General features: G+C 45.2%; 1 protein-coding gene across 1 annotated transcript in view; it reads left to right on the plus strand.

Moving 5' to 3' along the window:
- Positions 1 to 1,680: 1,680 nt before the first annotated feature.
- The window catches only part of ACAP3 (ArfGAP with coiled-coil, ankyrin repeat and PH domains 3), a 112,450-nt gene continuing 91,841 nt past the window's right edge, over positions 1,681 to 22,289 (plus strand). The window contains exon 1 of the mRNA XM_067310960.1: positions 1,681 to 1,766. Coding sequence (XP_067167061.1) covers positions 1,720 to 1,766 — 47 coding nt within the window. The 5' untranslated portion in view covers positions 1,681 to 1,719. The remainder of the gene's footprint in view (positions 1,767 to 22,289) is intronic.

A 22,289-nucleotide genomic window follows, 5' to 3' on the forward strand; every position in this document is an offset into this window, starting at 1 on the left:
GTTTTGAATGGAAAAATCCAACCAGCTTTCAACTCACACAATAGCATCCAGACTCTATTATAATGAAACTAATGAATCTCAGCTTTAAAGAGGATAGCAATTTCTAATCCCTGAGTTTGTGTGTACGCACAGAGGCAAAAACAGCCACACACTTTCATCTACATTAGAAGAACTAAAGGAAAGAAAAAATGAATTGATTTGAAAATCAATAAATCACATAAAATTGCATAAAACAGAGGCCGCAAGAGGTCATCTAAGCCATTCTCCTGGACCAAGGTGATTAGCCAGGCCTATTTCCTCTTCCTGTTTTCTTTAGAGCTCTGATGATTATGTTAAATAATAAATCAGACTTTCATTCACAGAAAGATATTCCTGACTGTGGCTGACAAATCAAGCAGGTCTTAGACAGAAATGAGACCTTGGAGTTGTGGTTAATCTTAGCTGCAGTTTGTGTATGGAACTGGCAATTAACATCTTATTTCTGGTCTAGTTGATGGCTGAGGTAAGGCCTCATCATGACATTTTGTTATGGATTCAGATGCTCCTGGCCCTAGTGCTCATGTGACTTTTGGTTTTCATTTAGTTCCCTGTTGCACAGGATGTATTTTATTAAAACATGGAGATTTATACTTCAGGCCCTTCTCTCAATCTTAAATTCATACAAAAGTTGCAGTGAATGTTGTAGTTTATACTGTTCGTCTGTGGTGTTTAATAGGCGGAGGATCAAAACTAAGCCCATTGAGTTTAGTCTCATTTATTCGTGCCAAATTACATTGCCACGTCCTGCAAAAAATGTGATCTGCTCCCATAGACCCATAGGCCCAGCTGTCTTCCTACCTTGGGTAATTCCATTGGCTTCAGTGGAGTTAGTGCAGGCCTATTGCCTGGCTCATGGCAGCAGCAAATCCACTGGGTGCAGAAAATTCAAAACTAGATTAGGTAATAACAGGGTTGATGCGTTGACACTACTGGTATAGAACTGCTCCATGCATCCTGTACATTTTATTGTATTGTATTGTGTTGTATTTTTACAGTGCACACAACCTGGCGGCAATGCTATCTGCAGATGACTCGTTACACCTCCAGCTAATCGCTTAACCATACAATTAGCATGAGTTGATGTACTAGGCAGTGGCGATCATCTCAGCCAGCTAAGCACACACTTCAAACAATGTCATTGGTGTTTTCTGAAAATCCTTCCTTACATACCTAAAGCCAGAGAGGAGAAAGCACGAGTGAGGAGAGGGGAAATGAACTGTTTCCCACCCTGCTGAAGCAGCCACAGGCCCGAGGCAGCCTGCGAGCGCACGAACCCGAGCCGCTGCTGCCCGCTTCGCGCGGCGATTCCGCCCCGGCGCGCGGCAGAGGCGGCGGCCCACGGGGGCAGGCACGGGAGCGAGGCGCGGAGCGGCCGCGCCGCCGATGGCCGCAGCGGCCCTGCCCTCCGCGGCCGCTCGCGGGGCGCCCGGCCCCGGCCCTTCCCGGCGCGGGGCCGCGCCGCAGCTCGCCCGGGGCCCGGCGCCGCGCCGTGCGGCGGCGGAGTCTGTCGCCTCTTCTGCGCCGTGACGGGCGGCGGCGGCGGCGGGCGCGCTCGGCCCCGCCGTGACAGCGGGCGCGTGTGCGGCGGGCGGCGAGGGGCGGGCGCTCGCCCGCGCGTGCTTCGCTCCCGGCGGGCGATGAGCTTCCTCCGCTGAGCGCGCCGCGGGCAGAGCTGCGAGGATGACGGTGGACTTCGAGGAGTGCATCAAGGACTCTCCCCGGTTCCGGTAAGCGGCGGGGCTCGCCGCCGCCCCCGGGGTGCGGCGCGGAAGGCCCGGCGCAGCCCCTGCGAAGGAGCAGCGGGGCGCGGCAGGGGCGCGGGGGCGCCGTCAAGCTCCTCTCCGTCCGATCGCTTTAGGGGGCGGGGGGCCGCGGTAATCCGGGCGGGGGGCGGGCAGGGCCCTGCCGGCTGCCTGTTCCGCCGCGCCGCGCCGCGCCGCGCCGGGCGGGCTTGCTGCGCCGCGGCCAGCGACTGGGCTGCGGGGCCAGCGCGCCGGGGGAGCGGGGCGGCCGGCGCAGCCGCCCTCCCGGCCCCGGCGCCGCGCCGGGGGCGGCAGGACCCCGCGGGGGAGCCGCCGGCGCCGGGCTGCCCTGCCCTGCCCTGCCCTGCCCGGCAGGGCCCCTCCAGCCCAGCCCAGCCCAGCCCAGCCCGCGCCCCGCGCCGCGGCGGGGGGCCACCGGCCCCCGCTCTCCTCCGGCAGCTCGGGTGCTGCCGGCCTGCGGGCGGATGCCTCCTCGTCCAGCGCATCCTGCCCTCCTCATCTCATTGCCTGGCTCGGAGGTTCAGGAGCTTTAAAAATGAAAAATTAGTAATCATAGCGCTCATAATAATTCCCCTTCCTTCCTCGCCACCCAGCAGACAGCTCCAGATCACATCTCTAACCGTGTAAACTGGCATCGCCCTACAGAATCAGCTGGACAGTGTTAATTTACACCGCCTGAAGAGCTGGTGCTAAGAAATATTATTATTTTCCGTGCTGTCACATTCCCGTCTCTTGGAGGGTGGTTTTTTTATAGTTGCCTTGAAGGAATCCAGGCTCTGACAACAAAGACTCTGTCCTGGCTGTGCTGCATTTAAATCAGGCTGTTTCACAAATGCCCAGGGCTGGAGAGGAGCCTCCACATTCTGGGTACAGATGCTCCATTGTGCCAGAAGCCTCCTGGCTAGGTGTCTGGGAGGGATGAGATGTCCTCATGTTATAAAAGGAAGATCAGAGCTTCCATAGCTAATAGCTTCCTAGTGCTTTCAGTACTGCCCTTGGATGGGGACAGAAGGAAGGACAGACAATAGCCAGCAGAAGCATGTTGGTTGGACACGTGTGCAGCAGAAAGTGTTCTCAAGGGGTTTCTCCCTGCAGACATTTCTTGTTGATCCCTTTCTCTCAAAATCTTTTTGTTTTTTTGAATGCATATTCCTTTAAGTGCATTTAACAATAACTTTTTGGAATGCAAGATTCGTTCAAAAAGCTGCAGTGGTTTGTTGCTCTGGCTGCTCAGAGTGCTTGACATTTTGTGTCTGATGTGTACAGCTACAGGTAACTTAAGTACCTGTGCAAGTGCATCTTCTGGAGTATATTTTTCCCTGCATACCGAAACATATGTGTGCCTGACAGTGTAAGAGGTCTATAGAAAGGTTTTCCCCCCCTCCCCCACATACTTTAATTTTAGTTTAGTGGTAAGATGCTGCTCTTACTTGTTCCAAAGCTGGTGCTGAAATTATAGTGCCCAGTGTCATGTGAGATGCTGGGCTGGTCTTACTGTCCTCCTGTTTGGCATTGGAATCATGGGAGTTTTTGACCAGGCAAAAAATCAATGCACGGACAGGTTTGCAGAAGGTATGAAGCTCCTTATTTAATCCTGTGGTTACTTAGTATCAATTAGACTTTATTTGATTTTTTTTTTTAACTGTCATTATATCCTATTGTGCTGCAGAGCCTGTGAACTGTTCTGTGGCATCCTTCCAGAGCAGTGACTTCACTGTCCAGATGTCGTGTTCCACATGGCAGTGACCCTTTTCCTGGTGACGTCAAGATTGATTGATATGTTTATTTATTTATTTTGCCTTTGGTGTGTGTGGGCTTCAGGCCAAGTTTCTTAGTATGCAGGCAGCATCCTTTCTGCTCTGTCTGCTCCATCCATAAAAACAAAACATCCCTCAGAGCACTATGTTGGACCTTTATCAAAAGCCAGTTATTTAAGCATGGAATTATGAACTATTTCCCAAAAGGCTAAATGCAGTCTGCCTGTTACAGGGAGAGCAAGAGATTAGACTAGAGAAATAAGCCTACATATTTCAAGAGGGCAACATCGGGGTATATGTAAACTGCTATCACCGTAAACAGTGCAGAAATACGGACATTTTCAGGCTCATGGCAAAAAAGAAATAGAACTCTTCTGACTCTCTCAAAGGGTGCAGATTTTATCCTCCACTGTACACTTTTCTTCCTCCCAGCTCTTTAATTTGTTCTTGTATTACAATTACTTGTTTGTAATACAAGAGAATCCTGAGGTGCTTATAAGGGACAGGCCTTCTGCCATAGTGCAAGGCACAGATGCTTACTAACATGTCCATAAAACTTTACAGCTGTAAAGAACTAAAGAATGTATAAACTAAACTATATGTAAAAGTATAAATAAATGTGAGGTGGGAGAAGGTAGCATATGATCCTTTCTCAGCAGAAACTGAGACAGCAATAGATAAAGTAACTTGTCTCTTGCCACAGAAAGCATCTGTGGAAGAAGCAAAAACTGAATCCCGATTTCCCATACCAGGCCCCTTCCTGAAAGATCACCCTTCCTTTCATACTGGCACCCAAAATTGTACTGTGTCCCTTTGTGCTTCCCAGTTAACAGTTATGCAATGTTTTACGATTGGTTTATTCCCCTCAACTGTGAGCCTTGGAGAAAACCAATAGTTTTCTTGTTGTTATACACAGAGGGAGAAAAAGAAAACAAAAACCTATTGCACAGAAGATCTAAGTAGGCATAAACACACACTCTATCTGGCATCCTATAATAAGGCTACCAAACTAGTCTAGTTCAGCAATCAAATCAAATTACATGTCAAAGATCTCTGTACCAATGCTTGATGTACACTCAATCCATCATTGCTTCCTACTTTATAGGGACCAACTGCTGCAAAGAACATTCCCCCCTCCCCTTTTTTGCAAGGGGGGCCTTTTCATTACTTAAATATGTATAGATCTTCAGACTGGTAGATGAACCTTATTTCTATGAGGTGTCTTGTAGAGACACGTATACTCAGTTCCAGTAAACAAATGTAATTACCTTGAAAGACCAGTTTCAGTGTATTTGAATGCAATCCCCAATAGATGTTGCGGTTTTCATCTCTCTGACGTGCAGAGCCTTCTGTTTACCTAACAGTAGTTTGGGAAATCTAGGAATACATTTCTGACTTGTTCCAGTCAGTCTTGGAAGCCAGTGGTCTGGAGTGATGCAAAGAAGACCCCATTACTACCTTTACCATTGGAGATCTGTAAGGCAACAGTGTTAGATGAGTGAATTTGACTTGCTCTTGCAAAAGGGAAGTCCTTGGGCACCCTGCCAATTCTCAAGGCATACCCCCCTACCTTTGCTCCCTCCTTGCTCAGTAAAGACTGCCTTGGTACGAAGGGCCAGGTAGGGACACCTTTACTCATTCTGGGTGCAAATGCACTCTAGGAACACTCTGGAGGGTTAGGGCAGAGCAGGAATAAATGGCAGGAGTGATAACTGGCTATAGTGCTCTGTGGGTCGTACAAAACCCCAAATGCCTCTGTGGTAATTCCCACAAGGGAGGGAAATAAGTGTTTATTTCCATAACTAACATTGTTATTGCGGTTGTTATTACTACTAACTAACAGTACTAATGAATCTTGTGTGAGATCAGGGTTACCTATTGCAGAACAGGCAGTGGAGTGAGCCAGGAGGTGCTGTGCTCTGCTCAGCACAATGGCTCAGGTGCTTGAGTCCTTCTCATGGGGAGCCCTTACACATATCCGTGACCCTAGGGAACAGCATCCCTCCATACACATCTAATCCCCAGGCCACCAAGGGACCTCCACACTGCTTGGAAGGAAAGGGAGACCTGCAATTAAGATATAGGCTGCATGAGACCATGTACATGCCAGTCTGTGTGCCCAGCTCTGAGGGATGCCATTCTTTACATCCCCTATGCCTTGCAGCGTCTTGGCTGGCTGTACCTCAGTAGTTCAGAAACCAACAGGATTCCCTGGAGCAGCGCTGTCATCAGGCAGTGACATGGGGGCATAGACAGAGATGTTTATTTTGGCAGTGTACAGCACTGTCTGCATGTTATCGCAGCTCTCATTAGGCAAAGAAAAATCCAGTCATGTAATTCTAGCTCCATGCAAGATGCAAGAAGAAAAACTGTCATTTGCCAGTAGTAAAGAAAGGAAAAAAAGAAAAAAAAGTAGATTTAGAAAATGTTTTCAGAGTCATACTAGGGTGTTTCAAATGGAAAGGAAGAATTAAAGACAATTAATCAAACTGATCTTGCTAAGTCTGATAATAGACTGAATTAGACAAGTTTAAAACCAGCATAACCAGTTTTAATGCATTTATGCTGTGTGAACTGATGTGAGTGAAGGCCTCCACAGAAAAAGCTTCAGTGGCTTCCCTGTGATTTTCAACCAGTGTCAGCTGACACTGCACACCATTGACATGCAGTTTGGTGTAAACCAAATTTATTGGCTTAGGTTACTTAAAAGCAAATTTAAATTACACCCAAAATGGCCAAAGAAAGAATCTTCATCCATTTAATTAAACCAGTTTAACAAAAAGAGCACATGCATTGATTTGAAATTGTTTTTTGTTACACAAGGGTTCTTATATAAGCAAGATTCCTGATACTAATTGCAGTGGCAAGGAAATACGCCTGCATAGAAAGCTTCTTTCTGAATCAGAGATTAATGAATACAGCTACCATCACTTGCTGGTTTAGTTGCATGGGAGAGGGGATATTATCACAAAAGTGGCATGATATTATCTACACCAATCATAATACCTGTCTTTATTTATTCTATTTCTCATCTTTTTGTCACTGCACTTCTAAAGCCACAGGCCCTAAAGCATGTAAAAGAAAAGGCAAGGCAAAGATGTCACCGTATAGTTGCTTTCTATCACAGTATCAGCTGTGCAGTGCTCTCCCAGTTACGGCAGTCCATCCAACCCCAAAATATCTGTACCTCAGAGTGGTGGTTTCCAGAAGCAGTGAGACTTTGTTTCCTCTCCTGGCTCGCAGCCTCACTTTTTCCTTTGGTATCATTATAAGGCGAGCCCAAGTCACTAACACAGAAACAAATGTGGCTTTTACTGGTGTTATACAGAGGCATGGTTTACGATGTTCTCCATCCCTAATCAAATAGAGTGGCTCCTCCCTCCTCATGTGTTATTTGTGGCAGCTCTTTCTTGTTGTGCCATACAGAGACTGCAGTTGTGACAACATCACGCGAAGGGGTCTCCTCTCTAATCGAGGCTACATTACACTTCAGCTGTTCTTGTGTCAGGTGAATCATGCCCACAACCGATCACAGCAGTACCCTCATATGGTGCAGTTTCATGTTTTCCTCCATAGGCGGTAACACAGTACATAGAGGCAGGATTTCCTTAATGTGAGGTTCCCTATTATCAAAACTGCCATGTGAATCCTGAAATACATTGAAAAAAGCTGCAGCCCTTCAGCCTGCATTACTATGGGCAGATCTGAAGGGATTTATTCAATGTGTGATCAGGGAAAATCCTGCTGGTGTCAGAGAACTGACTGAGTGAGAACTGAGCTGACTTCTTTGGCTTGGCTTTGTATATGGTGTTTCATGCCAAATTTTTGGCAAGTGGCTTCCTTAGTAACTCTGAATTGCGAAGTGCATAAGCAGGGTATCCCAAAGGACCAAGGATCTGAAGCTAAAATCCCACTGATCTATGCCAGCACTACAAATCAGCAAGGAAGGGTTTTTGTTGTTGCTAAGATAAAACTGCCTGGATTCAGGAGCTGTGAGTTTGCAGTGGGTGATCTTTAACTCTGAAATATAATCTCTCAGGCTGTTCATGGGAGCTATAGCTCATAAATTTCATGGTGTAGCACACAGACAAGTGTAATTTTGATATTTCAGAATTTGGTGATTGACTTTGTGACCTCTTGTAACATACTTTGCTGTGTAATAGTATGTATCTTGTAAGAACATCAGCAAGGTTTGAAAAGTTACTAGTTTGTTTGATGGATCAGCTTGTGAGTTAGAATTTGGTTGTTTTTCTTTTCAGTAGCTGTTCATTTCTATTACATCCTTCTGTTGGCTGGGATGTGTGTAGGTACAGATATGAAAATCATCTCTTTTGTCAGTGATAGTCTTCTGACATTTTTCTCTCTCCCTGGCTCTCCTTCTGGATGCCATGTAATAAATGTAAGGAGAAAGCTGTTCAATCTGAATGATTTCACGAGAGAAGTTTAGCAAAGTCTATATTCTGGCTATTGCATGCTAAGGCTGTGAGTCTGGACTGCTTTCCCTGAAAGCCTTCCAGGGAACAACAGCACAAGGAACCATAGGCCTTGTCCTATTGGGATGGTCAAAAGCCTCTGAGAAAGCCAAGGTCAGGGATTTGCTAGTTGCTAGTTTTCTGACTGTAATAAGGAAGATATGAGGGTTGCAAGCTTGATGACAAAATGTGCTAAAAGGAAAAAGATGAAAGAGCAATGAACCTGTGGTGGAAGAGGGTAGTTAGGCCTAGAAGTAATGGGACTGAAAAATGGTGATGATGGATTATCTGTGCTATTGAAATTATCTGTGGGAGAGTCATCCATTCCTCCTTGGAGAGTGCCACATGTCTTGATAATTGTGCTTTGCTTGTTGTCTTGGCATGATGCAGTTGGTCTCGATTCCAATCCTGATCCTCGAAGGACTGCAGCATGGCCAAGTACACGCACAGAATAAGAGCTCAGTGAAATGTAATTTGGCATAACCTCATTCATGTGGACTCTAGACAAGCTTCTGTTGAAATAGGTGTTGCCGCACAGCCAGTGAGCTTCACATTCTAGCGATGAGCTGGAGTCTGTTGTCACTTATACTGCTGAAGCTTAGGAAACTGGAAAGGTACTGCAAAGCCAGTCTGGTGGAGGCGATGGGAAACAGTGGTGCAGAGACCTCATCTGAAGGGAAGCCAGGCTCTCTGGTAGCTAGACCGGAGAATGGGGAGTTCAGGGGCTCAGGGCCACTCCCTGTTGTGCCACTCAGAGATTGTGTGGCTTAGGAAAGTCTATTTGTATGCCTGTCTCATTTTCCTTCGCTAATTGGGGGAGGGACAGGAGGGAAGGGTCATACGGTTCATCTGTGTTAAGAGACTGTGAAATAATTAATGCTTGTAATGATAAAGCACTTTTAATATGATGCAGAATTATTAATCATTCTTTTCTGGTGATCCCCTTAGGTAGGAAAGTACGGTGTTCCCGCACAAGGCTCTGAGGGGAGGACTGGAAGGGAGGGGAACATACTCCTACCACACACTAGGGACCTCTCCCGGCCTGTGTGAGAGAAGTCCTCTGTTTACCTTCATTTCATTAAGCCTCCCAGAGACAGGAAGGCGGTACAGGCTGCTGGACTCCGGCTGATTCGTTTGGTCTCAGTGGCATCCTCTAGGCTGCTCTCTGGCCTGGTCAGGGAAAAAGCAGCATGGTGGAGAATGCTTGTCCTGGAGTAGCTTGGACTGTGTGGTTGGCAGCTTTCCCTGGCTAGTCTCCCCTGCACTAGACAGCCTCTGAGATGGGAGTTTGTTGTATATGACCACTGCTACCAGTGACATAGCCTCTGTTAGCCTCTGGGTCTGTAAATCTGGTTCCCTGGCTGGGGAATGAGGCACTACAGTTCCTTAGTGCTCCAAAATGCCAGGGAATTTGGTAGCTCAAATTTCTTGTCTTGCCTGTTTCAGGATCTTAACAGAGCAGGCCATGCAGTGCCTCAGAGGGAGTAAAGACTTACCTCAATCCCAGACCAAGAGGGCTACACAGCTTATCCACAGCCCCAGAGAGATGCGTGCACCTTCTAGGCTGCATGGAGGTGAATTGCATCCCCGCTCTCCAGTGCACAACAGCTGGAATGTAAGCTGCCAGCCACCCTCTCGTAGGACCCCATAGGACAGAGAGCGGAACTGAGATTTTGTGCAATTATTCCTGAGGACTGCAAGGAGGTTTGAGGCTGATTTCCTGCAACTCTGCTGCATCCCTTCCTAGCTTCAGGCCAGACTGGCCCTCAGAGCTGCCCACAACAGCAGCCATGTCACCCATCGTGGCTGGCCATGTACTAACAACGGAAAAGTACCAGGCTCAGTGTTCTGTCCATTGTTGTGTGAGCTGCCAGCAGAAAAGGAAAAGTGTTCCTATTCCTATCACAACAGATGAGAAGGGGGGACAGGGTATGCTGGAGATTCTGTGTTCCTCTGTGAGGCTTAGAGAAGAGTCTTTTGGGGCTTAACAGTTCCGAGTGTCCTTCAGGTACAGGAAGTAACACTAACTTATTTTGCAATGGCTGCAGGAAGATGCTAGGTGGTGGGGAAACTGGCTCTGCCACTAGTCCTGTGCATCTGAACAGAGGCTAGGAGTGCGTGTATCTGTGGCCTCACCCCAGGAAATAGCCACTGTGACAGCGCTGAGATAGCGAGAGGCCTCCTTTCCTCTCCCCCACCCTTCCTCACCACTTCCAGGCTTTTCTTGCTTGCACCAGCTGGAGGCTGGCACTTTGGATGGTGCTCTCAGATTTGCAGAGAACAGGCTATTTGAAGGTTGGAGGAAGAGAAGGCAGAAAGCTGATGTTTGTAGAAAGATGTTTGCCTGAAGTGTTCAAAGACTTTAATAAAACCAGTTCTGCCAGACTGAATTTAGGGATTTGGAATAATGCAAGCTCTTGCTGTACCACTGACTTGTCTGAATTCAGACATAATGCATAAAACTACAGGACAATACCACAGTGATCAACAAGACTGAGACTCTGCAAAAAATTCCAAGCTGGTATATCGTATGCATTGATGGGATGGGAAAAGGCTTCTCCTGGAACAACTCATACTGCCGTAGGATCTAGCCTTATGGGCTTTAATCTTTCTGTGTGTTCACCACACTTATTCATGGTTTAACATTACAGCCTGCATTAGAGGCCACAGCTGAAGTCAGGGCATGTGTCATGCAAAGAATTAGTCCTTGCCTCAAGAACAAACAAACAAACAAAAAACCCCAAACAGCTCCCCCAGTCCGCAGCCTCCCCCGCCCCACCCCAAGCTCTCACTTTTCATCTTGACTCTATTTGTTAGAAAGAAGTTAATGCTAATTTTGCTTCCTACGTTGTCACCAAAATGGATTGCAGAAAAGCAAACACTGGTCCTTCCCTGTTCTCTGTACAGGTTAGTAGTGTAGACATGATGTAGATATACCCATTTTTCCCAAGACAGTGTGAAAATGTATTCTCATGTGATACAGTGCATAGGCCCAGCCCGGCAGGTAAAAGGAAAAGGCCATTGTGTTTAAGCACTGAAAACAGAACATCCTGTGTTGCAACTGAAGAGAACTAGCTGGAATCCAGGAGAGGGAAGAGATGGGAAACAAAGGTTGGGTTGAAAAAATAAACTGGGTAAGTGACAGGAAAATGTCAGTTTCTCTGTGGCCCAATGGAGACAGGAGGTGAGGAAATGTCATTTGAAAAGGTATCTCACCTCTCCCCACAGAGTGAAATCCAGTGCTCCATACTTCTCTCTTTTACCTGCAGACAGAATGCCATTCTGAACTGCGTGGGAGATGCCAAGAAATCAAGAACTTTGGGGGTTCATAGCTAAATTCCTGATACCCACAGTGAGAAAGGATAGAAGATGTATATCAGTGAATCATACAGGATTGAGCCCTGTTGTTCTGACCCGTGACTTCATGCTTCACTTCTTTTTCTGCTGCTGAGGCCTGGATACTGTAATGCCAGCTTTCTTCTCTCTTGCCTGGGCCACATCATTCAGCATAGAAAACCTATTCATTTTTACTCCAAGCAGCACTGGTTCCGGTTTCCTTCCCAGTGATTCCCCCTCCCCCAGCATTTTGGTTTTTGATGTGGGCTTGGGTCAGAGCATGGTCCAAGACAACATTGGGCATGCAGCAGGACAGCAAAGTTCACTGTGTGAGGGTGATGTACTAGATCAAAGGGATGTGACTATCTATCAGATGGCCATACAGAGCAGATAACGGATCTGTAGCTGGTAAAAGTCCCTCTAGCTACACTTAAAAGAATGCCCTTTTCTGATGGTTGATGACTGAGACAGTAATCCTTTACATGAAAATTAATCCCCCAGCCTCAGCCACATCCTAACAGTCCTGCACCCTTCAGAGAACAGTGAGAGGAAGTCAGACCTAGAAAAATGGGGCCATACCAACCCATGAAAGTAATAAATAAAAACTGGGAATAAATAGTGTCTAGTCACACAGTAATAATACAGCAAACCCTGCTGTTCTTATTTCCCTCAGCAAGCTTCCCTCCAGACAGCACTGAGATAGAAAGCCATGAACTGTAAGACCCCTCCCATCCCATTAGGAAAGAGCTGTGTTACTCACTGGTATCACTATTCTACTGGGAAAAAAAAACCACAGTTGTTTTGTGGTGCTAGGAGATAGCAAGAAATATTTGGCACTGCTGGGAGGGTGCAAGCAGTCCCCAGGGCAAAGGAAGGTGTAAGGACCCTCCCTTGTCCCGCATGGGTCAGTCAGTACTTCTGCTGCCAGAGAGGGCAAGACCTTTGCTGTTTTTGGCAGGCAGCAACACAGGAAAAGCCTCTCAGACAGAGACAAAAGGAGCAGAGGGGCTGGGGAGCTCCAGTTCTGAGCCAAGGCCCCAAGGGAGAGAGAGAAAAAAAAGAAACAAGAAGCATTCAGTGCTGAAAGAGATCCCTGCTGGGGGAGGGTGGATTGAGCTAAACTATGGACCAGAGGAAGTCTCAGCAAAAGCTGTTGGAACCTATCCAGCTTGTTGGTGTACAGATGATGCTGGGCTCACTCAGGGAGAAGACGGCACAGTTTGAAGCAAGATTTTTGATAAATTCATTTTGCTTTTAAAAGAAAGGCAAACAAATGTCATCCGAGGAGAGGCATGCCTGCATAATGTTTCTTTCTTTTGCTCAGAAGAGAATATTGCTATATTCAGTTATTGTCCTGCAGTTTCCTTATTGCCACTGCAAATCTCAATACATGAGACCCAGGAAGTGAAACACTTTCTGATGAGAACACAAGAAATCTCTGCTCTAAAGTCACTTAGCAATCTGAATCGAAGTGTGAAGGAAAGAAAAGCATCACTTGTGGAAAATCACAAATGACCCACCTGACAAGTGTTGAGGGTGGAGAATACATGGTTATTAGGATGCCTGCTCGTGGGCATGTGTATCACTGGCCCAGTTTGGCACAAAGCAAGAGCCAGAAATTTGCATTCACAAGGAGTCATCTTCTGCCTGCACAGTGCAGTTGGGATGGCAACTACTGCCTCATCCTGGTTTCAAGTTGCTCTGTCTCATGATGGGTCTCTGGGTATTTTCTTCTCCAGAACTGTAAGTCCTCTCCAGCATGCTTTTTCTGGGTGACATTCCCAGAACTGAATTGCACTGTGGGAAGCTGATAGAGACCTAGAGGGCACTGAACTGCAAGAGTACAGTTATCTGTGCAGATTTCAGACACAAAGAATTGTATCTCTTCCTGTACTTTTCTTAATGCATGTAAGAGATGTGGTATTAAGATTTACTGCACATCGAAGAGAAGGATGAGTACCAGAGAGGTTAAATCTTGCAGTGGTGTCACCTTCCTGTAAAACAAATACTCAGAAGAGAAGGAAAGCTGAAGATCCATTCAGTTTAATAACCTGAAGAATTACTAGCTCTTACCAGAAACAGTGCTATGCTCTGATCAGCAAAAATAACAAAGCTTGATTTCCTATAGGTTTACAGCTTGCATTTAGATTATCTGGTAACTACCACAGAGCAACTCCCGTCCTTAGCTTTTTCTGTGGTTGGGGCATTTATCATCACTTTTTGCATTGAAGAGCTCTCCAATAGCTAATGAAGGGTGAGGACGAATGCTGCAGAATGACTTCAAAGTGGACACTAACAAGGACCTATTCCTCTGCTCAGCTGCCTCTTTTCACACAGCTTTACAGTCCTAATCATCCTTGGGACCTGTACCTGTCAGATATGGTGGAAACTGGCCAGTGAATGCCCAAGTTCTTTGAGGATGAACAGAATGTGGTAGCATGACCTTAATGTAGTTTTGAAGCCTTGCTTAAAAGTGGAAGTTGGCAAGTTGTGCAACAGAATCTGCCAGGTCTGAGCTGGAAGTATTTTTTTTTTTTTGGTGGGAAGGAAGGAGGAGGGCATACTTATCTGTTTTGATGCAGCCATTCAGTCTCATTTGGAACCTACCTAAGCTCAGAACTGAGGTGTACAATAATAAACTAAGCTCATTGAGCTGCCATGCCAGCGAGATGTTCTCTCCCACTGGATATATCATAATCAGTTACTCTGCCAGTTCATCATTATTAGTGCACATGGCTGGCCCATGAAATGCGCAGTATGGAGAATCCATCACTTTAAGGTGCTCAGCTCAGTGTGTTAGCTGAGAAATTACTTGTAATGAATTGAAGAGGATGAGAACAATGTTGAACAAGAAGTGTATAGAGTCCTGGCTTCTCTGGCAAGCAGAGATCCCCTCCCCCCCATCCTCAGAGTGGTGCCTTTTTACAGTCAGCTGTCTGATTTACTGTCAATTGGACTGTAGAATACCTGAGAGGTAAATGTTCCTCGTGGGTTTTACCGGTAGGTTACATAGATATCTGCATACTGTGGATCTGCAACCACTGAGAGGGCTGTGTAGACCAGAGACCCTACCCTGGGGAAGTAGTCTGTTTCAGTATTGTTTCTTGATCCAGTCTACCTGTCCTCCCTAAGTCAGTTTTCAAACGGGACTTTCCTTCCCACTGCCTTACCCTACTGAAATAGCAGCATAAGATTAAAGGAACTATGACAGTGTTGGGCTTTCCTTTTCTCTCAAAATTTCAGAAACTGCTCAAATTCTATGGGCAGAAGCAGGAAATCGTTTGGGTTTATTTGCTGCAACTTCTGTCAGAATTACCCCCCCACCTCCCCAAACTGTAATGATGAGTGGAGAAAAGTAAACTGCCTCCTTTATAGTATTTCCTCTCTGCTTTTTATGTGCATAACAATCTGCAGGGTTGGAGGGTGAGAGATCCAGATGTTCAAATGTGCTACTGCCTCCTTGAACATCTAGCTGTGGGTTACAAAAGAGAAGCAAGGCAGAAACCTATTATCATGAGATATATTGGTAAGGAAGGAGTTAATTGAAACAGCTAAGGAAAGATTTAATCTTTAACCCATTAAATCCTAGAATAATTTAGGTTGGAAGAGACCTCTGTGGGTGATCTAGTCCAATGCCCTGCTCAAAGCAGGTCCAACTAGATCAGGTTGCTTAGGGCCTTCATTCTACAGGAATTCAAACTAGCTATAATACACTGAATGGAATACTATTAAGTAAACTCAGTTGTCATACTGAATTCTGATAGGCCTTTGCAAAACTTGAACATAAATGAGAAACAATACTGAAAAAAGCCTGTAGAGAGATATATATATATAGCAGAGTGCATAAAATCTGTATGTGTCATTGTATGCCTGCTGTGGAAAGGTGGCAGTTTTTGCTAAATATTAATGTACTAATTTAAAGTCAACAGAACACCATGCAACAGAAATATAAGATCTTATTCATCCTGCTTCAAAACTCTGTCTAAACATACACCTCCAGCCTCTTGGTAGAAGGATAAGAATCATAAACTGACATTTAGCACATATCTCAAAGACTGGGATATTTCTGTAGTTATACATGTGCAAAACATTATGAACACTTTCCCCAAAGCTAGAGCTAAGCGAAGGTTAGGCATAGAATCTTTTCACCCATGAGAAGGCATACTGGAAACTCCTTCTGGGGTTGTATACCTCCATCTAGTCTCCAGGCAAAAATGCTGATGTAGAACACCGAACACAAAGAAAATATCTTACAAAAATGAAAATCAAAGGAAGGTTTCAACAACAGAGGGCTGGCAACAGAGCTGCAGTAAAACAATGCAATCATCATTTGCTTGCATATTAGCATGTCAAAGCGAAGCAACAGAGTACACTGATGGATTCAGTGCTATATATTGGGTAATGACACATTACCCTTCTTTAACATCCTGCATTCAAGAGCATCAAACAAGTCCACAACCACTATCTAACATTCATACTTTGAGACAATTAAGATAATTTTGCCCTTTTTTATAAATGAAGAAACAGACAATTTAAAAGACAGTTATACAGTGCTTATTCAGAGTAATACATGTTAGTGAGAAATATTAAGCTACTGGGACCAGGTACATTGTCCTCAGTGTGAACACAGATTCTTTACAACTTGCCAAAGGTCATGCAGAGCCACACTATCCATCCCAAATTCTTCCTATTTGGCCTGAAAACAACACCTAGAAATCTGGTCTGCAAGCTACCCACTCACCATGATTACTAGACAGGACAAACCTTCCTAGATCAGGGAGAAAATTAAGGTCTAAGAGTTCGTGAAAGATTCCCCACTAAGCTCAAAATCAGTTCAGAGGTGACACATTCACTTAATCAGAGACAACACTTAATATTAATACTAAGATTTTCATGGAATACCAGATTAGTCAGAAATGAAATCCTCCCCAAACTGAAGCAAGATAATCAATGAATATTCTGTTGTTTCTTCACCTACATACAATATCTACTCTTTAGGAAGAAGCACAGATCAGATGCCGAGGTTTCACATTTACTCAAAAGTTATCCCATTTTCAATGCTAGAATGAAGCCATTCTCTGCTATGGTTGCACTGAACATGGCAATATGTAAAGGGTGATAACTTAGCATACTTAAATGTGATGTAACTATGTTCACTAGATTTTTTTTTTCAGGAGTCTCACAGCAAGAAAACTACAGAGATTTTACAGATAAGTTAAGGCTTGTTAATAAAAGCTCTAAGTGAGGGCTCAGCTCCAGCTCTCCATTGTGTTTATTTAGAGATAATATTTATATCCACCAGCAAGCAAAATCAGTAATTTGAGATGCTGTGGCTATATGGTTTTCAAATGCAGGACTAAAAAAGTTGCAAGTTGCAGTGAACTGCTGCTGTCTACCCTTCCCATCTGACTCTGATGGGAACTGTCTGTACAGGTGCTCTGCCACCTTCCCCAAAATCCCCCAGTACTCAAACAGTGATTTGCATTCATGTACCAGTGTATCTGCATTAGACACTAGGGAGAGAGATTCACAGTAAGGATGTATATATGTGACAGTTAAACTTGGTCTGTCCTAACCTCCAGTGATGCATCTCCATCTGTGGTTTGGCAGTAGCTAGGATCATACTAAGGTCCAGCTTTTCTGCTAGATGAGGGGAGACTTACCCTATTCACAAAAGGTTGCAATGAGGTCCAGTAAATGGGCCCTGTGGTTTGAGTGATGCTATACTGGGGTCTTTACAATCATGACTTCCTACTTCATCTAGCCAGACATAAGTCTAACACAATTGAGCAATCTGTTTTTCATCTTGTCATGTCTTGATGTGCTTTCCACATTTGAATTGTTCATCTACTTGGAGGTTCTTTTAGCATTCAAAAACTGTACTCAGATCACCTATGATTGCTCTTATTTGCAGAACAGCAAGCCTATATCACTTCCTCACTGAACAGGCTTGCTCTTAGTAAACTAGTAATCCAAACCCCATCTTGCAGCAAGATAACCCAACAATCTCTAACTGTACTGTTCAGTGGAACTGCTCCTTTAGGAGCAGTGGTACTGCTCCTTTATAAGGAGCACAGAGTTGAGTCTGCTGGCTACTTGCAGTTCTTCAGCAGGAAAGGAGCTGAGAGATTTCATGACAAGCTCAAATGTTTGAGCAGACATTAGGCTCAAAGAAGGAAAAGCAGTCTTTCAAGGGAGCTTTTGGAAAAACAGGTGAAAATAAAACAAGGGGGAGAGAGACCAGGATCCTGTATCTCAGAATCATTTCAATGTCCCTTATACTGGCAGAGCTTTTGTTGTTTCGCTTCAGGTCCTCATTGCAGATAACTATTTCATGCTCCCAGGATCAAAAAGCAGTCTTTGCCTTCCACATCTGCATTGTGCCTATAGCCAGCTGTAGCCAGACTTCAGTCAAGATTAGAAAAACAGCTTATTCCATTATCCTGGAACAAAAATAGGAGACTCAAACCACTAAGAACAGATCTTCTGTTGCCATTTTCTCCATTAAGCAATTGGTACAGTTTATCCCAAAGACAGATGCATTTTAATGATGAGCAAAATCCCCTCCCCACTTCTTATCTCACAAGAGTGAGAGGAAAGAAATCACTATTTACAAAGCAAAATGAGACCCTCAGATAAGGGAACAAAAGCAATTCACTTTTTTCCCTTTTTAAAGTGACTTAAGTTTGAATGGCTTTAAAATTACTTGCATAATCTGTTTTTACCTAGGTTTATCCCACTTATTCAAGACACAGCTTAGATCTCAATTTCAGCCAGCAATTTTCACAGGGAGGAGATCAGCAGGGCTGCAAGAAATAGAGTACTACATGGTTCATTGAAAAGTGAGGCAAGGGAAAGCACGCATCTCCCTTATAATAGGTGCTGGTGATCTGAGAGCAAAATGGCTGCTGCCTGCACAAAAGTAGTTTAAAAGAGCAGGTAACAGAAAGCATTATTGCCCCAGCGGGTACAAGTGGATCAGACCGAGCTTGGAATTAGCATGACACTTATTATAAATAGATTTTGTCTGGGCTAGAGTAAATCTCAACCTAATACATTTTGACCAGAACCATGAGTCACCTTTAAATGAAGCAGATCCTTGCTGCACTCAACCTGCAAAGAAGTTCTTCAGCCTAAACTACAATCATCAGGGTTCAAGGGAGGAAAACAGAGCAGGTCCTATTGCAAAGCCAGGGACACTTGCCAGGTAATTCACTTCTTGCTACCTGTTTCCAGACCAGGTTGATCACGTCGAGGAGGCAGAGCTGTAACCAACTCTTTGCATAGCAAAACTGAACCAACCGCAGTTTCCTGTATTGACAAACAAGCAAGAGGTGCTAAGGCTGCATTGTTCCACTATGCTCAAGAGGATTTTTTTGCTTATTTAACTGCCTGGAGACTGACAGCCTCTGCTTACCCACAGGGCAGGTACCACACCAGTAGCAACAGTGTAGCACCCTCCTCCCTCTCCCTGGCTTCTGGGCCCAGCAGGGCTTAGTTGCTCAGAGGCCAAAGGCAGCTGCGCTCCCCTCAGCGCTCAGACAGGTCAGCCTGGCCTTGCAAGGGTCACCCTGGGCACTCCGGACCGCAGGCTTCAGGAGCCAAACCAAGCCGGCACCTCGTAGACCAAGCACTACCCACTCTCTTCTCCCTCAAATGCCAAACCCTTCTCTTCACCTCTTCCTCCCTTTCCATGGCTGGCCTTTCCTCCTGGCTCCTGGAGTCTTGAGGTGCAGCTGAAGGCAGCTGTGTGCTCTGCCCAGGATGGCACTTTGAGAGGTTTAACCCTTTCCTGCCAAATATTTTTCAGTTATTATTCTTTTAATTGCAGAGGAGGCAATGGAGGGGGTAGGAAGGAAATGGATAATATCGTTATGTGTGTGTATATATATTCCCTTGAAAGAGGGAAGGACTTTTAGTACCCCTATTCCTTGATTTCCCTTCTGTCTCACCCTCTGGAGCAGGACCACTCTGAGCCAAGGTGGAGATGTGGGTTAGTGCTGACCCTATGCTTGGTTTCAACAGGTTCCCTGCTCCCTTTTCCCAGCCCCTCAGCCTGTTCTGATGTTTGGCCTTTTTCAGGTTCTCTCTGAATGTTATGCTTTCATTCTGATTTATAGTTTCCTGTGGGCTTGAAGGAATGTGAGGCAGGAGCAGTGTTCTGCTTTGTCACTTCTGAGCAGAAAGGGAAACAGAGATTAGTAGCAACAGGTATTGGTTTCTTTGGAGGTTTGCAGGCTGACAGCAAAACTTTAGGAAGGAACAGAGCTACCCTGTGGCAATTGGCCAGAGATCTTCAGTGCTCCAGAAGTACTCGAAGGGCAGCAAGTTACAGACCAATCTGAAATCATTGCATCCAGCGTCCCTATTTAGCAACAGCACAGACATGGATCTGCACTTACCTGACACAAATAGCAGCCATCTATTTCTTGTTCCAGATGATTTTTATTTTAGATTAATCTGAGTGTGCAGAAATCCTCCACAAAATAGAGCAATGGCCATGGTTAAGACTTGGCAAGCAAGCGGTGTGAACCTTCCCATCTGCAGCAGATCTGAGAACGAACTAGCCACTGCACAAAGAGAGCTTTAGAAATGTGAAGATAAAGAACACAGAAACCAGGACACTGTGTGTTATTGCTGCATATCCTCCAGGAACATGCGGTGGTTTTGTAGTGCAGTTGGACCATCCCTGTGTCTGGGATGGAGGCAAAGCTGTGCTGGAGCATTAACCTGTGAGATGGTTCAGGATACAAACTGCCAGATTGGAGCCCCTCTAGTTTGAGGCTGGACTGAAGGCTGGACATAGTGCCTTTTTGGTTGGTTGGTGTGCCACAGTTACCAGGTCTGAGGAAGTTTCTGTCAGTTGTTTTCCAAGTCAGCCTTGTGTGATCTCAGTGATCGAGAATCCAGGGCAGTGGCTTGGCCCTGACTCAGCCTCAAATCAAAACCAGGCACTCCTCCCCATGTGAACTCTGTCTCCTTGGCCTGTTTCACTCCAGGACATCTCATTCAGGGCTCTACAGTCTCTTCTTCCCTTTGCAGTGGGAGGATGCTGGCTGTGGGGAGGATGCTGACAAGACTTCCACCATTATGTACCTATCTGTATGACCCAACTGTCAGGTTTGTTGGGCTCCTTGCCTTTTGGGCAAGTGTGGGAAATTCTTTCAAATAGGGGTCTCCATAGATTCCTCAATGAGTTGTTCATGGGTCATGGTCTCTAAATGCAGCCTGCCTGCCATCAGAGGCCATAATCTCTTCCCTTGCCATGACTCACCATGCTAAGTACAGCCAGAATGTGTGCCAGGTAGCTGTGTCCATTTGCATCCTTGGTAAGCTGCAGATCCTGTAGCATGTCCTGGCAGATGGTTAGCCTGTGGACCATTGCTGGATGACCATGAGGGTTAGCATTGCAAGTGAATGTCCAGTTACATCTTGCTAGCATCTTGTATTAGCTGAACTCAAATGCAGTTTTAGTTAACTGTGTGCTCAGTTATACTTTCTTTGAACAAAGCACATGGCAGAACATTTCCTTTGTTAATCTGCTGTGTGAGTCTGTAACACAATTTGCAGAACAGAAATCCCTCTTTGTGGAAAACAAATCCTTTTTAAAAAATGTACTGTTATCAGTGTCTGTGCTTCCCAAAGCAAATGAGGCCTTCATTAATTAAATCAGAAGCAGCTGAAGAGTCCAGTGAATGGAAAAGTTAGCTTAAATCATGGCTGATATAAATAGCATTACTGTGCCCCCTGTCTCTTTGCTTATTAAACTCTCTCTCTGATGGGAGAATGTGTGTGATTGTGCAAAGCATCTCAGAGGTGCCTTGGATCCAGCTACTTGGGGATGCCTGTCTGAATGACTCTACTGCTCTGCCAGGGATGATACCCTTTCATTCCAGGTGCTTTAGTCAGAGCAGAAGGAGGCTAAGATGTGTCATACAGTCATCTGGGAATACCTGCCCCCAGGACTAGCACCAACCTTCAGTGGAGCCTTTTGATTCCAGTTGTCACTATATGGGCAGAGAAGGGAGCCCAGTAGTCAGTAAGGAACTTGCAAGCAGTGTAGTTAAATGTTCTCTCATTTCCAAAGCTAGGCCAATGCAATGTTATCATCTAACTTTATGGAGGGGTTGACAGTTCCCTCTATCTTTGGCTGTGCTTCTGTTCTCTTGTATTCATGCTTAAAGGCCAAAATCCAGATGTGCTAGGAGCAAGGTAGTCAGGGAATGGGCTTCCTCCCAGCATTACCTGAACCATTTCAGCTCACTCTGTGTGCATGCTTACTGTTGGGTCCCTTATGTACCAGCTGGAGGCTTGAAAACATCTGACTTTCTTCCCAAATTTCAGTCTTTTGGCAAGGCATTTTACTTCCAACTTCCTTTTTCTGATTACCTTTTATTTTTTAACAGAGGTTTTGAATTATATTTATCTGGCAGGCAGTGCAGAGTACTGGATGAGGGATCAGGAGGAACAAATTCTTTTCTTGGTATTGGTATGACTTTTTGTTTTGACTTCTTTGGGTCACATTACCTCTCCGTGCCTCTGTTTACTGCTTTTGTTCTTTACTTGCCTTATCTACAGAAAGGAGGTGTGATAGTCTTTCTGTGACATTATATAATATCAAATATATAGGAAGTTCGGTATGCTTGAAGAATATAGTTGCTAGTGCAGGTAATGTCAACAATAGTGTCTTTTTCTTTCCTTAGTTTTCCATGGGTGTGTCATCTATATATATTTTGTAAGCATTAACTAGTAGCCAAAACGAGTACAGAAAAACATAGCCCCTGGCTTGACTAGTCATGTAAAGATATTAATAACCATGCACACAAAGGAAATGATTAAAGAATAGGCAGTGTTCCTAAATGAATGCTTCTTCCCCATTCATGGGAGGAAGGGTGTGAAATCTTTCTTCAGCTTGCCAGCTC

Source organism: Apteryx mantelli, chromosome 26 (assembly GCF_036417845.1).
Source record: "Apteryx mantelli isolate bAptMan1 chromosome 26, bAptMan1.hap1, whole genome shotgun sequence".
Lineage (NCBI taxonomy): Eukaryota > Metazoa > Chordata > Aves > Apterygiformes > Apterygidae > Apteryx > Apteryx mantelli.